Source organism: Ambystoma mexicanum, chromosome 3p (assembly GCF_040938575.1).
Source record: "Ambystoma mexicanum isolate Mex_15411 chromosome 3p, UKY_AmexF1_1, whole genome shotgun sequence".
NCBI classification, from domain to species: Eukaryota; Metazoa; Chordata; class Amphibia; order Caudata; family Ambystomatidae; genus Ambystoma; species Ambystoma mexicanum.
In genome coordinates, this window is record NC_090925.1 from 390,173,710 (window position 1) to 390,191,725 (window position 18,016).

Sequence of the window (18,016 nt, forward strand, 5' to 3'; positions counted from 1 at the left end):
TGTTCTCGACACCAAAGAAGGGTTTCAAATGGTGTGCAGACTGTGGGGAGAAATTGTCCATCACAGACCCTCACTCCGTCTGTCTGTGGTGTTTGGAGGCAGGCCACAAGGTGGACGATTGTGGCTCATGTCAATCTATGACTGTCAAGGCCTTGCAGGACAGTAAGGGGAACCTTGATGCAGGTAAGCCCTCTCCCAAATCCCCAGCCATTGCCGCATCCAAAGGAAAATCGTCCTCTGAGTCGAGGAATATTTCCCCCAAGAGAAAACGTCTGAATATATCGGAGATGGTTGAGGTCCGGTTCACAACGCTATTCGTCCTCTTCTCATAAGAAGAGTAAGAAACGGCATCACAGGTCCTTGTCATCGTCGTCTTCCTCTGCCAAAAAAGTTTCATTCCCAAAGAAAACTTTGACTCCTGCAGAATGGGAAAGCTTAATTTAAACCTGCTTGATGTTCTTTAGAGGCAAGCTCCTCCGAGTGTCCCTTTCCAGGAGTCTGGAAAATGAAGCCACCCCTCAGCATCTAGCAAGACCAATAGGGAGTCTCATGTTTCTCCTTCTCGCACGCCTCAGAGCCCGGGAAGAGAGGCTCCTCAACGCATGTCGAAGGAGTCTTCTTCGACACATAAGAAAAAGCCTAAGTCTACCCCATCGAAGCCTTTATGTCCGATATCGAAGCCTCTTCAAAGGCATCAAAGTCGGCGAGCTGACCGCCTGAGCCTTCGAGGCATGTTATCCACGTGAATCCATTGAAGCATGTTAAACCATCGGCTCATTCACCAACCACTTCGAGAAAGTCATCGAAGCCCTTAACCCCTTCAACACCATCTGGGCATTCACTGCCCCCGAAGACTATAAAATCTACTGTTGAACTGACCAAGCTGTTCAAACCCATGTCTCTCCCTGATTTCTTCAGGCAAATGGGGTCCATCGTTGAGGAGGATGAAGAGGAGGATCAAGCCCCTTTTGGGTATGCGTTTGGGACACCAAATGTTCCAGAAAAACTAATTTCTCCTAAGTCCAAAATGCAGAATCTGGTGGAAACCCTTAAAGAAACCAGCAGCTGGGAAACATCTCCAGAGACTGAATTTGTTAACCCAGAGTTGACTGGATTTGCTGATCCTTCTTATGGATCTGTGATTTGAAAAGTGGCTGAATATCTGGGGTGGTCTTGGGGATGCTTGTGGTCTCGTGCAGAAGGAATGTGACCTAGCAGTTCGGGCTGGACTGCCCCTTTTGGGGTAGGGCCAAGCCTGATTTGCATATGTCTTTCTCCTTCTGTAATGGCTTGGCAGGCGAAGAACGGTGGTCTGGAGGGTTGCTCAGAGCAATGCCAGTGGTTAAGATTCATTCTAAACCTTCCAGCCATCACCTCTTTGTTTTTGCTTTGTCACCCCGAGTGCGACGGGTATGCCCAGACGTGGGTCCCGTGCCTGCTGGGCCTAGAGACCCAAGCTACTCCTCACTGATGAGCCCCAACAAGGGCGAAACATGTTTGGGGATGCTTGTGGTCTCGTGCAGAAGGAATGTGACCTATCAGTTCGGGCTGGACTGGCCCTTTTGGGGTGGGGCCAAGCCTGATTTGCACATGGTCTTTCTCCATCTGTAATGGCGTGGCATGCGAAGAACGGTGGTCTGGAGGGTTGCCCAGAGCAATGCCAGTGGTTAAGATTCATTCTAAACCTTCCAGCCATCACCTCTTTGTTTTTGCTTTGTCACCCCGAGTGCGACGGGTATGCCCAGACGTGGGTCCCGTGCCTGCTGGGCCTAGAGACCCAAGCTACTCCTCACTGATGAGCCCCAACAAGGGTGAAACATGTTTGGGGATGCTTGTGGTCCTGTGCAGAAGGAATGTGACCTAGCAGTTCGGGCTGGACTGCCCCTTTTGGGGTGGGGCCAAGCCTGATTTGCATATGGTCTTTCTCCTTCTTTAATGGCTTGGCAGGCGAAGAACGTTGGTCTGGAGGGTTGCCCAGAGCAATGCCAGTGGTTAAGATTCATTCTAAATCTTCCAGCCATCACCTCTTTGTTTTTGCTCTGTCAACCCGAGTGCGACGGGTATGCCCAGACGTGGGTCCCGTGCCTGTTGGGCCTAGAGACCCAAGCTACTCCTTACTGATGAGCCCCAACAAGGGCGAAACATGTTTGGGGATGCTTGTGGTCTCGTGCAGAAGGAATGTGACCTAGCAGTTCGGGCTGGATTGCCCCTTTTGGGGTGGGGCCAAGCCTGATTTGCATATGGTCTTTCTCCTTCTGTAATGGCTTGGCAGGCGAAGAACGGTGGTCTGGAGGGTTGTCCAGAGCAATGCCAGTGGTTAAGATTCATTCTAAACCTTCCAGCCATCACCTCTTTGTTTTTGCTTTGTCACCCCGAGTGCAACGGGTATGCCCAGACGTGGGTCCCGTGCCTGCTGGGCCTAGAGACCCAAGCTACTCCTCACTGATGAGCCCCAACAAGGGTGAAACATGTTTGGGGATGCTTGTGGTCCTGTGCAGAAGGAATGTGACCTAGCAGTTCGGGCTGGACTGCCCCTTTTGGGGTGGGGCCAAGCCTGATTTGCATATGGTCTTTCTCCTTCTTTAATGGCTTGGCAGGCGAAGAACGTTGGTCTGGAGGGTTGCCCAGAGCAATGCCAGTGGTTAAGATTCATTCTAAATCTTCCAGCCATCACCTCTTTGTTTTTGCTCTGTCAACCCGAGTGCGACGGGTATGCCCAGACGTGGGTCCCGTGCCTGTTGGGCCTAGAGACCCAAGCTACTCCTTACTGATGAGCCCCAACAAGGGCGAAACATGTTTGGGGATGCTTGTGGTCTCGTGCAGAAGGAATGTGACCTAGCAGTTCGGGCTGGATTGCCCCTTTTGGGGTGGGGCCAAGCCTGATTTTCATATGGTCTTTCTCCTTCTGTAATGGCTTGGCAGGCGAAGAACGGTGGTCTGGAGGGTTGTCCAGAGCAATGCCAGTGGTTAAGATTCATTCTAAACCTTCCAGCCATCACCTCTTTGTTTTTGCTTTGTCACCCCGAGTGCAACGGGTATGCCCAGACGTGGGTCCCGTGCCTGCTGGGCCTAGAGACCCAAGCTACTCCTCACTGATGAGCCCCAACAAGGGCAAAACATGTTTGGGGATGCTTGTGGTCTTGTGCAGAAGGAATGTGACCTAGCAGTTCGGGCTGGACTGCCCCTTTTGGGGTGGGCCAAGTCTGATTTGCATATGGTCTTTCTCCTTCTGTAATGGCTTGGCAGGCGAAGAACGGTGGTCTGGAGGGTTGCCCAGAGCAATGCCAGTGGTTAAGATTCATTCTAAACCTTCCAGCCATCACCTCTTTGTTTTTGCTTTGTCACCCCGAGTGCAACGGGTATGCCCAGACGTGGGTCCCGTGCCTGCTGGGCCTAGAGACCCAAGCTACTCCTCACTGATGAGCCCCAACAAGGGCGAAACATGTTTGGGGATGCTTGTGGTCTCGTGCAGAAGGAATGTGACCTAGCAGTTCGGGCTGGACTGCCCCTTTTGGGGTGGGCCCAAGCCTGATTTGCATATGGTCTTTCTCCTTCTGTAATGGCTTGGCAGGCGAAGAACAGTGGTCTGGAGGGTTGTCCAGAGCAATGCCAGTGGTTAAGATTCATTCTAAACCTTCCAGCCATCACCTCTTTGTTTTTGCGTGGTCTAAACCCACAGCTACTGTGGAGACTGATGACCTCACTGATATCTTAGATAGTGGTCCAGTTAAGGAGGCAGTGCTATCTGTCCATGCTGCCTTAAGAGTAAGCGTTAAAAATTGGCCGAAGACAGATTCCGTTCCCCTGTAAACAAACTCTTAACAAAAAAAAACAGAACAGCTTCTGTGGACCCTCCTTTTTTGAACAGGCATCCTACACCAGAAAACCTGGTTGTTCAAGTGGCATCAGTTTCATCTAGGTCTGCAGCTTATCCTTCTGCTCCTGCAGATAAAGAAGACAGAAAAGTTGACTCTTTAGGAAAGAGAGTGTTTAGTGCAGGGAGCATGGCACTAACGTCGACCAATGCTACAAGCACCTTGGCTAAATACACACACACCCTTTGGGGTGTAGCTGTCCTAGCAGCAGAACATATTCTGGAGGATGAGGAAAGTGAAGACTTTTTAAACCTAGTACAAGATGGAAAGGATGCTATAAGGCAGTCTTTACAGTCCAGCCTGGATATGGTGGATTCAGTAAGTAGGTCGATGGCAGCCAGTACTGTGATGAGGCGCATGCCATGGCTTAGAAAATCTAGTTTGTCTGCGGATGTCCAGGCACGATTACTTGACATTCCTTTTGATTGAACTTTCCTATTTGGAGAAATGGCTGACAACAGTCTGGAGAAGTCATTAGGGGCAGCAATCAGACAACCTCAACCTTCAGGTTAAGGATGGAGAGGACGTCCTTTTCATTACTATTCCTCAATCTCTAGCAGAAGAGGACAGTTCTCGCAAAGGGTTCAGAGGAGAGCGCCTTGTGGAGGCAGAGGAAGAGGAGGTAGAACTTCCTGTGAAACACCCACAGAGTTGCCCTCAGCTGCAGGTGCAGCTGCAAAATGACTCCCAAACCCACAAGTCTGTGGTAGGCGGCAGACTGTCATATCATCTACAGAGTTTGTGAAGCCTAACTCCGGATGCATGGGTGCTGCAAACCATAGCGTAGTTACTGTCCCCCGTTCCTAAAGAAGCCTCCAGATTGCCCCCCAAAAAACAGATCTTCTCTGGTTCCAGATCCACTCCTATAACAGGAGATTCTCATCCTGTTGTAGAAAGGTGCAATAGAGATGGTACCTGCAGCAGAGAGAAACCAGAGTTGGTACTCTCCCTACTTCCTTATTCCCAAGAAGAGCAGAGGAGTGCGACCCATCTTCGGCTTGAGATACTTGAGCAAGTTCCTCAGGAAAGACAAGTTCAAGATGGTAACTCTTTTGCAGATCCTTCAGGCCCTTCCAATCCAGGATTGGTTGGTGTCATTGGACCTTCAGGATGCTTACTTTCATGTGCCCATACATCAGAAGCACAGAACGTACATGAGGTTTGCGGTTGCCGGTTCTCATTATCAGTTTCAGGTTCTGACATTCAGGCTCACCTCAGCCCCAAGGGTCTTCATCAAGCTTATGGCAGTAGTGGCAGCAAGTTTAAGGAGGGACGGGATTCACATCTACCCCTACCTGGTTGAATGGTTGATCAGGGCTTGTTCTCCGGAACAGTCTCAGTCTCACCTGCCACTTCCTCCACGAGCTGATCTTCTCCCGGAACTTCAAGAAGTCCATATTGACACCGTCGCAGAAGCTTCAATTTATTGGAGCTGTCCTGGATTCAGCCTCGAGAAAAGCTTTGCCACCCGAGTTAAGGGATCAACATCTTTTGCAGATGGTCCAAAAGTTTCAGTGTGCCCAACATCTCCCGGCCTATGACTTCCTAAGGTTACACGGCCTCATGGCATCCTCCATTTTTCTGGTGCCAGAAGCCCGTCTGAGAATGAGATCCCTTCAGTGGGCTCTCAGATTCCAGTGGTCTCAATTCTCTGGCAGAATGACTGACCTTCTCCACATCCTGGCCAACGTCGTCCAGGATCTCCTGTGGTGGGCCAGCCGAGAGAATGTAATGAGGGGAGAACCCTTTTGGCAACCATAGTCAGAGATGACAGTTGTGACAGAGACCTCCATTACAGAATGGGGAGCGCACATGAGAAATCTTTCATAATCGGACACTGGTCTCAATCGGTGTCCAGGCTCCATATCAACCTTTTGAAGCTGAGGGCTATCAGATGAGCTCTGATGGCCTTCCTACCCTCAATACGGGGGGACTCGGAGTTTACACTTCTGTACGTGTTTCCACCAGTCCCCGTCATTCCTGATGTCATCAGGAGGTTGAGGAAGTTTGAGAAAACCATGATCCTCACTGCTCTGGATTGGGCCAAGAGAACATGGAATCCGGACCTTGTGGAAATGCCCATCTGCCCTCCTATTCGTCTTCCCCAAAGAGAGGACCTACTCTCACAAGATGGAATTCGCATTCTACACCCAGAGATCAAGACTCAGTCTTTCACGCCTGGTGTCTGAAAGGGTGAGATATAAGGATTGGGACCTTCTGGAAGATGTCATGGAGGTGTTGCTTTTGGCTAGGTGGCCGGCAACCAAATCCCTGTACCGCTGCCGTTGGAATATATTTTGCAGCTGGTGCAGGGAAAAGAAACTTGACCCTTTCACTTGTAAACTTCCCCTTGTTCTATCTTTCTTACTCCACTTGACCCATTCTGGGTTGCAAGTGGCCACGGTGAAGGGCTACTTAGCGGCTCTGTCAAAATTTAAAAGATCTCCAGATGTGGGATCGTACTTCAGGGTGCCAATTATGGTACAATTTCTTAAGGGCCTAACAAATGTATTTCCGCCTACTCCCTTCATCGTGCCATCATTGGACATGAATCTAGAACTAAGATGTCTTATGGGAGCTCCATTTGAGCCCTTGAATTTGTGTCTATTAGGAATGCTCACCATGAAAACAGCCTTTTTAGTAGCTATCACCTCTGTCCCTGTCTTTCAATCGACTTTTCACATCCTTTTTCCAAGGACAGGGTAGTTCTAAGAGTTCCTTGATCTTTCCTTCTGAAAGTTGTGTCAGAATTTCACCTTGCGCAACGTATCTTATTACCAACTTTTTATCCACCTCCTCATCCATCAAAAGAGGAGGAGAGACTACATCGTCTCGACCCTAAAAGGGTTCTAAGCTACTACATTACACGAACAGCAAGTGTCCGTCAAGATGACCAGCTCTTATTGGTTACGCTGGTCAAAGATTAGGCTTGGCAGTCACAAAACAAACAATCTCTAGATGGATTGTGATGTGCATAGCAGAATGCTGCACTCTGGCAGGCAAAGATTTGCCCGAAGGTTTGAGGGTGCATTTCACTAGAGAAGTGGCTGCTTCCTCAGCTCTTGAAAGAGATGTGCCAGTGCAGGACATTTGCAGAGCAGCAACCTGGTCTTCCCTTCATACCTTCATACTTTTAGTACATTTTACTGTGTAGATTCTTTATCAGGAGAGGAAGCCAAAAATGGCAAATCTGTCCTTCATAATATAAATAAATAAGTACATTCTTGGCACCCGCCTCCTAAAACAAACTGTTTTGGGAGTCTATCAAAGATGTGGAATACATGGGAAGACACAATCCATTTGAAGTTACTTACCGGTGGTAAGGTTCTTTCAAATGGATGTTCCTCCCACATATTCCTCATCACCCTCCCTTCCATCCCCTCTTGCTTGCCTTGAATTTCTGTGTCTTACACCTTCCTTTCTGGCGACGTCAAGATTGTCTCTTGTAACACAGCATGCAAATTGAAGGAGGAAAAAACGAGAACTAAGGTAACGGTTAGCGCACACGCTTCATGTACCACCATCGTCGACATTACGAGAGACGCTACGGAGCCGTCGAAGACCAAGACTCGGTGGTGCAAAATGCTTGACCCTATATAAAAATAATTCTGAAGCAAGCTGCAAGCAGACTTGGATATATCAAAGATGAGAAAGACGTGGGAGAAAAGATAAGTAACTTGTTCTTCTATATGGGCTTTTCTGGGTTTTACACTTTCTGGGAAGCGAGATCCTCTGCTGTATAACAAGCCAATTGAAACCACCTTGAAGAATTATCTTTCCACCCTTTTTTCCTATCCCCACTCTTCCCCACTGGATATCTTGCACAAAATGCCTCCATTTCATTATGATGTTCTTTGTAAAGCTTTCTCTTTTTAAACCCTCGTTTCCATTCTTTTGTGGCAGAAGAGCTCTCTTATGCTTCTTCCACTGAGCTGCACTTTTCTTTTTTGTTGGTTTAAACAATGAATCCAAACATTATAGTATGATGTTGTCTTTTCATTGTTGTCTACTTTTTGTTTTTTTCACCTGACTCCTCATGTAATGCTAAAAGTGGGAAGGACAAGCATGTGGGAATGAAAATCATAAATATTTACAAAGCAAAACATAGGTTTCTGGTGAAAACAATTCTATTAAAATCTGCATAATGATTTACAAATCTGCATACATACAGGTGACATTTATAAACACCTTTTTATGCATTATTTGGGGCATTTGAGCTACTGACCACTTTTGTTTCTTTGTTCTGGGCAGTGCCATGGGCTATGGGATGACAAGGAAGTAAGTGTTCCTGAGTCTAAGAAAAAGAAAAAGAGCAAGAAGCAGAGGAAAAGGGGAAGTAAAGAAGAGGAAGAAAAGAATATTGGAAGAGGGCCATGGAATTTCTTCAAGCATCAAACCCCTTCGAAAAGTGTCTTCAGAAAGCGGCGAACGTCTCAAAAAGGAGCCAATGATGGTAAGCTGTGTTTTTTAAGGTCTCAAGCATTTAAGAAAACAGCCAATGTTGCTGGGCAGTGACAGCTGCTGATGGTAGGTTGTGGGTTTCAGATGTCAATTAACTGAAAAAGTAGCAAAGTATAGCAGGTGGAGGATTCAAAGGTCTAAAGCCTGACAGAGTATCCACTGATGGTGGGTGGTTGGCTTCAGTTCTCAAGCATCTCAGAAAGCATGTAGTGATGGTAGGCTGTGTGCTTTCAGGCCTGTAAACTGTGAACACAAAGTGCAGGTTTCAAAATGAGATAACATCAGGTATTCTGTAAGGTTACAACTTATGAAGGTTATTGTGATGTTACAATACAAAGGGCATGTCTTCTATACCTAATACTACCTCAATTTAGCAGCAGGATGTGGGGTGGAAGTCACACAGACAAATGGTAGTCGAGGGCAGAACTGGGAGGAAATGCAGAGCACATTAGGACATGACAGCAGATTTATAAAGAATTAAATAGGACATCTAGATTTGTAGGTATGGGAGGGTTAGGCAAAGAATAGCTTAACTAGAGACAAAAAGTTAGACAAATTAGTAGAAGATTACGACTTTAAACAGGTCAATGTTTTTCAGGGCATACAGCAAAACTGGATTGCACTGAGAAGAGGAGGCCAGGGGGGAGAAACTCAGAATGGAAGATGAAACTCGTTGTTGCAATGGAGAGGAAAAATAGCGCTGGTAGAAGAGGAAGAGAATGAGGAACATGGGGAATAACTCGAAGAACTGCACGTGGGATGAAAAATAGGTACAGTCAGAGGGGAGCATGGGACAGTGAAAGTTGTTTAGTCTTTGGAGGTACAACATGGAACAAGGGAGTGTCCATGGTGTACATATTCTTGATTCAGACATTTACAAGTATTGTGATTGGTGAAGTAGGAACAAGAATGTTATACCTGTATGATAATACTGAGGGAATACAAAATTGCTAATGCTAGGAATTGTACTCTTTCATTATAGGAAAGGCTCAGAAAAAGGAGACCAAGAAAATATGGAGTTTCTTTCGGCGAAATCCCAAGAGGAAACGCCAGTCTTTCAAGACAAAGTTGAAGCAACAGTTGTTAAAGGGAAAGAAGTTGGCTATCAAAATGTAATTCATTTTACTTTTTGCACAATTCTTTGTTATTGTTTTTCAAAACTATTATGAATATATCTTACCATAAATATGTACCATGTTTATTTTATAGGAAGTTAGAAGACAGAAGGTCATTTTAATTATCATTCAGATAAAAAGTAATTGCTTGAAAATAATATTTGAATGGATTGCTTTTCTCCTGCAGATTCCTCATCTTGATAGATATCCTTGTCCAGCTCTGCTGCTCAGAAACTTTTTTTCGACAGGGGGTGTAGTGGACCTTGACTCGGCCGTCGATCCGTCTTGCTTGGTGCTTGATCGTCGGCTCCGGATTTGACGTCAGGCGTCGTATATATATAGCACGTCCCTATGCCCCATGCTTCAGCTCTTTTCTTCTGTGTGCTTGCAATGCTGCATCAGGAACACGACTTGAGTGTTCACTCAATGTTTTTGACAAAAAATGGTATCTATTTTCTTCAGAAAACCTCAACCGCGATGTCTACTCACCAGATTTCAGGCTTCAAAAGATGCACTGATTGCCAGTCCAAAATGTCAGTGACCGTCCCCATTTGTCTGTGGTGATTGAGTTCAAGTCACGACATGGATGCCTGTGCGTCGTGCTCGAAAATGCAGTCAAAATTCCTCTGTGAGAAAGCCGATGCAATCACTTGTCCGGTCATCCGAGGCTGAGATGGAGGAGCCCACCCCCAAAAAGAGGAAGGAGAAGCATTGCTGAAAAACGAAGAAGCGGTCACACTCAAGAAGTCAATCTTCTTTGTCTTCCTCGTGAAAGAAGAAGAGGCGGCAACATCATCGACACAAGTCTAGCTCAACGTCAGAACGAGGTAAAGCCCATGGCTGGGCTGACCACTCGGGGAAAAGTTTCAAGACCAAAATGCTTAAAATGTTTAGGAATCAAGCTACCGTAGGTGCGGTCCTCCCCACCCCCCGACCAGCAAGCTTTGGCAGCAAAATCAGCGCGGTGATCCCAACCCCACGCTAGCCATTCCATAGACGCCATCGACATTCACAACGCCTTTCGGGCTCAACGCCGATAAAGGCGCGTAAAATGCCATCAGCTGCACATCATAAGGCTGACGTTCACGACGTCCATTTGTCATCAAAGCTTTCCTCAGTGACGAAAACCCTTCAATCGGTGCCGAAAACAATCCTATTGGCACTGACAGCCATCCCATCGTCATCGACAGCCGTCCCATCGGCATCCGCGGGAAAACCCTTGACGCCAACTGTCGCTGATGGTTGCTTTTTACCACTGTCAATGTCGGGATTCTTTGAATCCATGCGGTCCATCTTCGGTGCCGGTCAGCCTGATAACCAAGAGGATGTTGATCCTATCTATTCTGGTACTGGTGGTGCACATTTCTTCGACGACCATGCCAATGTTTTGGCTGTAGCCCAGGGGTTACAAGATGCCAGTGGCCTGGATACGTCACCAGACCTTGAGCTCCAGCAGGCTCAGCCCTACACGCATACTTATGCAAAATTCAGGGCCCTGGTTGAAAGGGTGGTTGACACCCTTGGGTTAAAATCTTCTGTTGCACCCATTCAAGGGTACGAATTCACAGATATTCTGGACAAAGGTCCTGCAGTTGAACATAATATGCCATTTAACTCGGCTATAGCAGGCCCCTAAGCCTCGTCATGGCAACATCCTTGCACGATCCCCCCGTTAAACTCCAATTCCACATGGAAGTATAGGCCGGGAAGAGGAGACCCTTCTTTCCTCGCTACACACCCATCTCCAGAAGACTTGTCATGCAAGCTGCCACAATTACCACCAGACCTGCGGCATCCACATCCAATCTTCCCCTGAATAGGAGCGGAAAAAGGTTGGACGCAATGGCCAGGAAGGTTTTTACTTCTGGCAGCATGGTGCTCAAAGCCACCTATATAGCCTACAGATTTGCAAAATACTCCTTTGGCTTGTGGAAATCTGTGGAGCATGCGGCTGAGTACGTCCCCGAAGGTGCAATGCGGGACGGATTTGTGCAGCTGCTGGAGGATGGGAAGGAGGTAGCCAAGCAGTCATTGCAGACGGGTCTGGACTTGGCGAACTGTGTTGGCCGTTTAATGTGGTCAGCAATAATTATGAGGAGACAGGCCTATGTAAAAAATCTCTGGCTTCTCACCAAATGTTCATAACAGGTAACTGGACATTCCTTTTGAAGGAGATTGGCTTTTTGGGCAAAAGGCTAATGACTCTTTGGAAAGATTTAAAGAGTCTAACAATTCTGCTAAATCACTGGGCCTAGCTGCGCAGCCGGCTAAGCTTGCTTTCAGCTTTACCTCAAGAGGCAGAGGCTACAGACAGTATGTACCATATGGCAGTTCCCACAGGCCAGGCAGAGGCAGAGTCGTTTCTCGCATCCCAGAAGGGGCAGAGGGGCTTCTAGAGGCCAGCAAACAGCGACGGGGGCAGCTGCACCCTTTTAGCCGCTTTGATTTCCCCTCAGACAACTTACTGGTTGGTGGACGGTTGGCAGGACATTGGCTCCAGTGGCAGGAGATTACCTCCGATGCCTGGGCCCTGCAGACAGTTCAATTGCCTGCGCTTTTTAGAAAAGTCACCAGACAGACCCCACACCTCCAAACCAACCAGGATAGGAGCTCCACGAAGAACAGAGAGTACTGTTGTCGAAGGGTGCTGTGGAAGAGGTATCTCCTGATCAGTGAGGGCTGGGCTGGTATTCCTGGTATTTCCTGGTACCCAAGAAAGGAGTAGGTCTCCGTCCAATTCTATTCTAGACCTCGGAGCTCTAAACAAATTTCTGAGGAAAGACAAATTCAGGATGGTGACGTTGAGAGAAATTATCCACGCTCTTGAAACTTCAGGACTGGCTGGTGTGAATAGACCTACAGGACGCTTATATCCATGTGCCGATACATCAAAGGCACAGAAAGTTCCTACGGTTCCTCATAGGGGACAAGCACTATCAGTTAAAATTGCTACCCTTGGGGGGGAGTCCGCTCCAAGGGTCTTCACCAAACTCATGGCGGTAGTCGCTGCTCAGCTCAGGAGATCCGGGGTCCATGTATTCCCTTACCTGGATGACTGACTGATCCGGGGGGGAAGTCAGCGGGGTAGATTTTGTCTAATCTAGAGCACACCTCCCTACTATTGCACAGGCTGGGCTTCTCCCTGAGCTTGAAGAGCTTGAAGAGCTTGAAGAAGTCCCATGTGACATCGGTCCAAAGGCTCCAGTTCATCGCAGCAGGCCTAGACACTCAGTTAGGGAAGGCTCTACCGAGGAGAGAGCTGACAGCATAGCACAGATGGTACATTTATTCCAGAACAAGCCACTTTACCAGCAGCTTTCTTCCTCCGCCTCTTAGGTCTCATGGCCTCCTGTAGTCCTGTATGGCCTGACCAGTAGTCTCAGTACCTGGAATCCCTCACATATCCTCTCTAAGTGTCCAATCAAGTGGTCCTCGACCTCGACTGGTGGGACAACTGCAGCAATCTTATGGCGGGGAAACCCTTCTGGCCTCCTTGGCTTCAGACCCGAGTGGTCACGGATGCATTTGTGAAGGGTTGGGGTGCTCACTGCGAGGACTTTCAGGTGATTGGCCTTTGGACTGGGAGAGGAGAACGTGGTACTCCGATCTCTTAAATATGGCCTTCTGTAACCTCACCGGCTGCCTTCGCGTCCAGATCGCCTGACTCAGTCGGAAGGTTGAGTGTTTCACCCACCCTGGATTCCCTCAACTTACATGCATGTCTCTTGAGAGGATGAGGCATGATGACTGGGACCTCTCAGAGGAGGTACTTGGGGTGTTGCTGGCTGCACACAGACCTTCTATGAGATCTTTGTACGCATGCAGGTGGAGAAGATTTGAGGCGTGGTGCAGGAATGCAAGATTGACCCCATCTCTTGTCCCACCACTACAGTGGGCCTACAGGTTACCACAGCCAAAGGATATTTAGCGGCTTTGTCTGTGTTCAAAAGGTCCCCGGATCAAGGTTCTTTCTTCACTATTCCAGCCATGGCACAATTCCTGAAGGGCCTTCTCAAAAGGTTTCCGCCAATACCCTTTGTTGTCCCAGATTGGGATCATAAACTGGTTTTGACATATTTGATGGCGGCTCTGTTCGAGCCCATGCACTCCTGTTCCTTAAGGCTGTTGTCTCTTAAAGCAGCTTTCTTGGTTGCAATCACATCAGCCAGGAGTGTTGATGAGTTGCAAGCTTTGTGCTGCAAACCTTGCTTCTACAATTTTTTCAAGAGAGAAAGTTTCACTCAGTCAGGCCTGGTTTCCTTCCTAAAGTAGTTTCGGAGTTTCACCTCTTTCGATCTATTGATTAGCCTGTCTTTTACCCTACACCACATCCCTCGAAGGCGGAAAGGCGGTTCCACCGTCTTGACCCCAAAAGAGCCTTAAGGTTTTGTGTCGCTCATACATCCGAGTTTCGGAAGACTGACCAGGTGCTCGTGGCCCATTCATTATCCTATAAGGGTCTTGCTATAATCAAGCAAACCCTGTTGCGTTGAATTATTTTGTGTATGTCCGAATGTTACCAGTCGGCAGGCAGGGAACTTCCTCCCGGCATCAGTGCACATTCAACCCAAGGAGTCTCAACTTCAACCGCCCTTCAGAGGGGGTTTCCTGTTAGGGACATATGTCATGTGGCCACATGGTCGTCCTTGCACACAAATTTTCTTTGGATATTGCACGTGTGGCTGAGGTACGGTTTGGTAGAGCAGTTATGCAAAATATGCTTGTTTAATACTTTCTGCCCTCCTCAGTTATCCTAACTGCTTGGGGAGTCTATCAAGATGAGGAATCTTCGTGAGAAAAGCAATTAATTGAAGAAAAAATTACTTACAGTAATGATCTTTCTATGGATTCTTCTCTCGCAGATTCTTCATCGCCCCTCCAACCCATCCCCGCGCAGAAAGCTCTTATGGCTTAACATTTCTTGCCAAGCAAAAGACAACTTTAATGGTTCTAAGGTGACCCCTTCTATTGGCTAGATGTTTGATTTTTCAACCAAAAAAATGAAAATGTGTATTATTCCAATTTCTAATTCTCCCCACCTGGGATGTTTCCCATTGTTAAGTTTTTATAGGCTGGTTAGCCTTCCCTCCTATTATTTTTCCTCTGCAGCGTTCGGCACAGGGGGAATAAAGGAAGGAACTGAAGCATGGGGCGTAGTGACTATATATACAACACCTGATGTCACGTCCGGAGCCAACGATCGAGCAAGACGGATCGATGGCCGAGTCGAGGTCCACTATGCCCCCTGTTGAAAAGGTCTGCGAGCAGCAGAGCTGGACGAGGATATCTATCAAGATGAGGAATCTGCGGGAGAAGAATCCATAGAAAGATCATTACGTTAAGTCATTTCTCCTTCTCTCATTTGACTATACCTTTTATTAGAGAAAAGTGGATTTTAAGTCTGGAACATGTTATGGAAAAATATTGTTAGAATGTTCTAAAACAGAGACATTACAAGAGGTTTTGAGAGAGGTTTCACAATATTTTAAATTGTATAGAACTAGCAGCCTGTGGTGTACCGTGTACATGTTCCTTGCAGTATTAAGTGCTAAACTACTAGTCCATAGTCCCTTTTCTTCCAAACGTATGAGGTGTCCCACATGGACACACGACCAGAGCATTTTCTGATCAGAAAAATCCTCAATTAGAGAAGGAAGCCTGTGTGCATGTGCAAAGCAGAGATCTTCCCCTTCATGTCCCACCCTGCAGCTTCACTTGCCAGGCTACTAGAACCATCTAGGTGGGACATAACAGCTGGGGTTGTCCATGAAATGTTTGAATGCAAAATGTCAGCAGGATGTTTGGTTAGCTGTCAGGAGCATATGAGGCGATAAGATTAGCTGCAAATCTTCTGTAGTAAGAGAATAGTGAAGTCAAACCAAAGAACACTGTGGATGCACCCCCTCTGCAAGGGACTCAAGATGGGGTCCGCAATCAGAATCACCTGCATTCTTTGAGCCAGCAAGTAATTTCATCCCTTTCTATAATTGCTGGTAAGGTTCACAACTTGAACACAGCAACAGGTGCAGGATCCCTGGCGACGGAGCCTGGAGGTGCAATGTGTCAACAGAACGTGGGTGAGAGAGTACTGTGAGGGGTCAGAAATGAAAGTCGGACACAAAGTTGTCATGTTTTGAGCCTTGTCAGGAGTTGGGCAGAGCAGTAAATGTGGCTGTAATAGTATTACTGCTGCATTACCGCTCCGCCCAATCCCGAGTTGGGGCGAACCTCTGAGCATTCACCTCCAGCTTTGAGCTGGAGATGAATGCACCAGCCTGTGCTGGAGGTGAATGCGCCAAACTTCTGCCCATTTTCGGTGCAATTATCGCAGCGCAATTAACGCCACAGTAATTGGGGCAAAAATGCCCCATTGAGTTCTATGGACTCAAAAAAATAGGGACTTTCACCGCAACTTGTCATCCGGCGCTATTATCAAGGATCAAGTTACGGTAACGCTATTCGCATTGATTGGTATTCCGGCGGATTTACCGCCGGGATGCTGGCCAACTCATAATGAGGCCCAAAGACTTTTATTAGCTTAAACAGTTTGGGAAAATGCCTCTCCAACCCTGCTCTAAAGGTGAGTTTGCCTACCAAAAACAAAGGATTTGTCTTTGTCAGGATGTTAATAATCAAAAGCCGTCCTTGTGTCCTAACATTCTATCTTGACCCTCACACTACAAAAAAAATAATAAAGTGAGAAGGGAAATGTCTTTCACCTGGTATTGGTAAAAAGTGTTCAAAAATAAAAAATAGAATAGCTCCAAAATACATGTTCTCCAAGATGAAAAGAACTTGGTTCCATAGGGTGATTCCCTCCCGCTGGATTCTTCAATGCTATGACAATGTCCCTTGGTCTAACAGTTCTTTGTGTCTTTCTTGGCCCACAACAATCCTGTTTTTTTTTTTTTATATATATGTTTGGTTGAACTTAACCTTTCAAATATAAGCCAATCATAAGTGCAATCATTAAAAACAACACAAGTTGACATAATAAGAAAGTGATGAAAAATAAAATGCAAAAGGCTAGCAAGGCACAGATTCTAACATCTAACAATTCAATAAATTAACAGTAGCTATTTGTATTGCTGTGCAAGATGAATTTAAAATTGCTGCCCAACAATCTCGAGGGACTAGGTGACCTAGATATTTACAATATTTTGAAAAGTGTGTTTCTCTTTCACCACGGAGAGGCACACATTCAGTGATCAAATGAATAAGTGTTTCATGGGTATCAGGTATCATACAGAACCGACAAACGTTGCCTGTAGGTGGTAAAAGCTTGCGTCTGACTTGAATGTCTCTTGTGATCCATAAATTGAACCTCAGGCGTAGAATACCCAGACGGTATTGCAGGGTTGGCGATAGCATCAAATAAGGTGCCAAGGTTCACATTTATTTGAGGAAATCTTAAGCCATCCCCATCTCTATATTGTAAACAGTGATCTCTTGTCAGAAGCCAATCAGATTGGTAAATTTTAAGTTTCGCTCTGTCTGGGTTAGTTACTAAGGTTTCAATTGAGACTTCTGCATTTGCCAAAATGTTATAAGCTTTTGTCAGCCAAATATGTATAAAGACATGTGTTACAGAAAACATATAGTTAGATAACAATTTCAGTATGGAAGTATGGGAAGTTGAAAGTAGGCATTTCCTAAAAAGAGCACAAACTCGCCAGTTATGAAGTGCTTGCAATGAGACTAAACCCAACTCAAACCTGATCCATGCACAAGGGGTACATTGAGGTAGATGTAGCACATGTCTCCAAAATTTAGCTTCCCAAAATGCAAGCAGCGATGATACATCTTCATTAGTGGTTTCGAGGCCATAGAGTAGGGTGGGGGTAACTTTCATGTTCCAAAATTGCAATGCGGGATTAACTGAACATTTGCCATATTTGAACATTATGATGGAAGCCTGCGAGATAGCAGTTTTCACTTTGGTTCCTAGGTGTGAAATGTGGCCAGAGGCGTGAGACTTTCCCTCGCAGATCATCCCAAGATAAGTGTACTGAGAAACCACAGTTAATGGGATCTGATTGATATGCCAGAGATGGGTTAGAGGTTTGTGTTTTCTTGGGCAAAATGATACAATTTGGGTTTTATTGGTATTCACTCTTAATTCATTACAATGAATATAATTATGGAATGCATTTAGGAGATTCTGTAGACCGAAATGAGTTTTGGAGATGAGAACCAAGTCATCAGCATACATTAATGCTTTAATTGGATGATTATTGAATTTGGGGGAATCTGAAATGATGTTTTCGAAGGCAAGTTTCGCGTCTTGGATAAAATAATTGAAAACAGCCGAGGCTAAGAGGCAGCCTTGTTTTAGACCACGAGCTGTAGGGATGCTTGGGGACAAACGTCCATCTAATGAAAGACGGATTTGGATTGAAGTGTCAGTGTGTAAAGCGGTGAATATGTCAAAAAGAGTGGACGGACAGTGATCATGGAGTAATTTGTCGAATAAAAGAGGTCTGCAGACAGAATCGAACGCAGCGCGAAGGTCCACGAAAGCAAAGAAAATGGGCTGTTTTGTGGCATGACACTGTGCTTTAAGTA

General features: G+C 46.4%; 1 protein-coding gene across 1 annotated transcript in view; it reads left to right on the plus strand.

The window, feature by feature from the left end:
* The window catches only part of LOC138579901 (piezo-type mechanosensitive ion channel component 2-like), a 2,232,767-nt gene that overhangs the window by 1,708,464 nt on the left and 506,287 nt on the right, over nucleotides 1-18,016 (plus strand). The window contains exons 41-42 of the mRNA XM_069650129.1: nucleotides 8,127-8,328; nucleotides 9,319-9,448. Coding sequence (XP_069506230.1) covers nucleotides 8,127-8,328; nucleotides 9,319-9,448 — 332 coding nt within the window. The remainder of the gene's footprint in view (nucleotides 1-8,126; nucleotides 8,329-9,318; nucleotides 9,449-18,016) is intronic.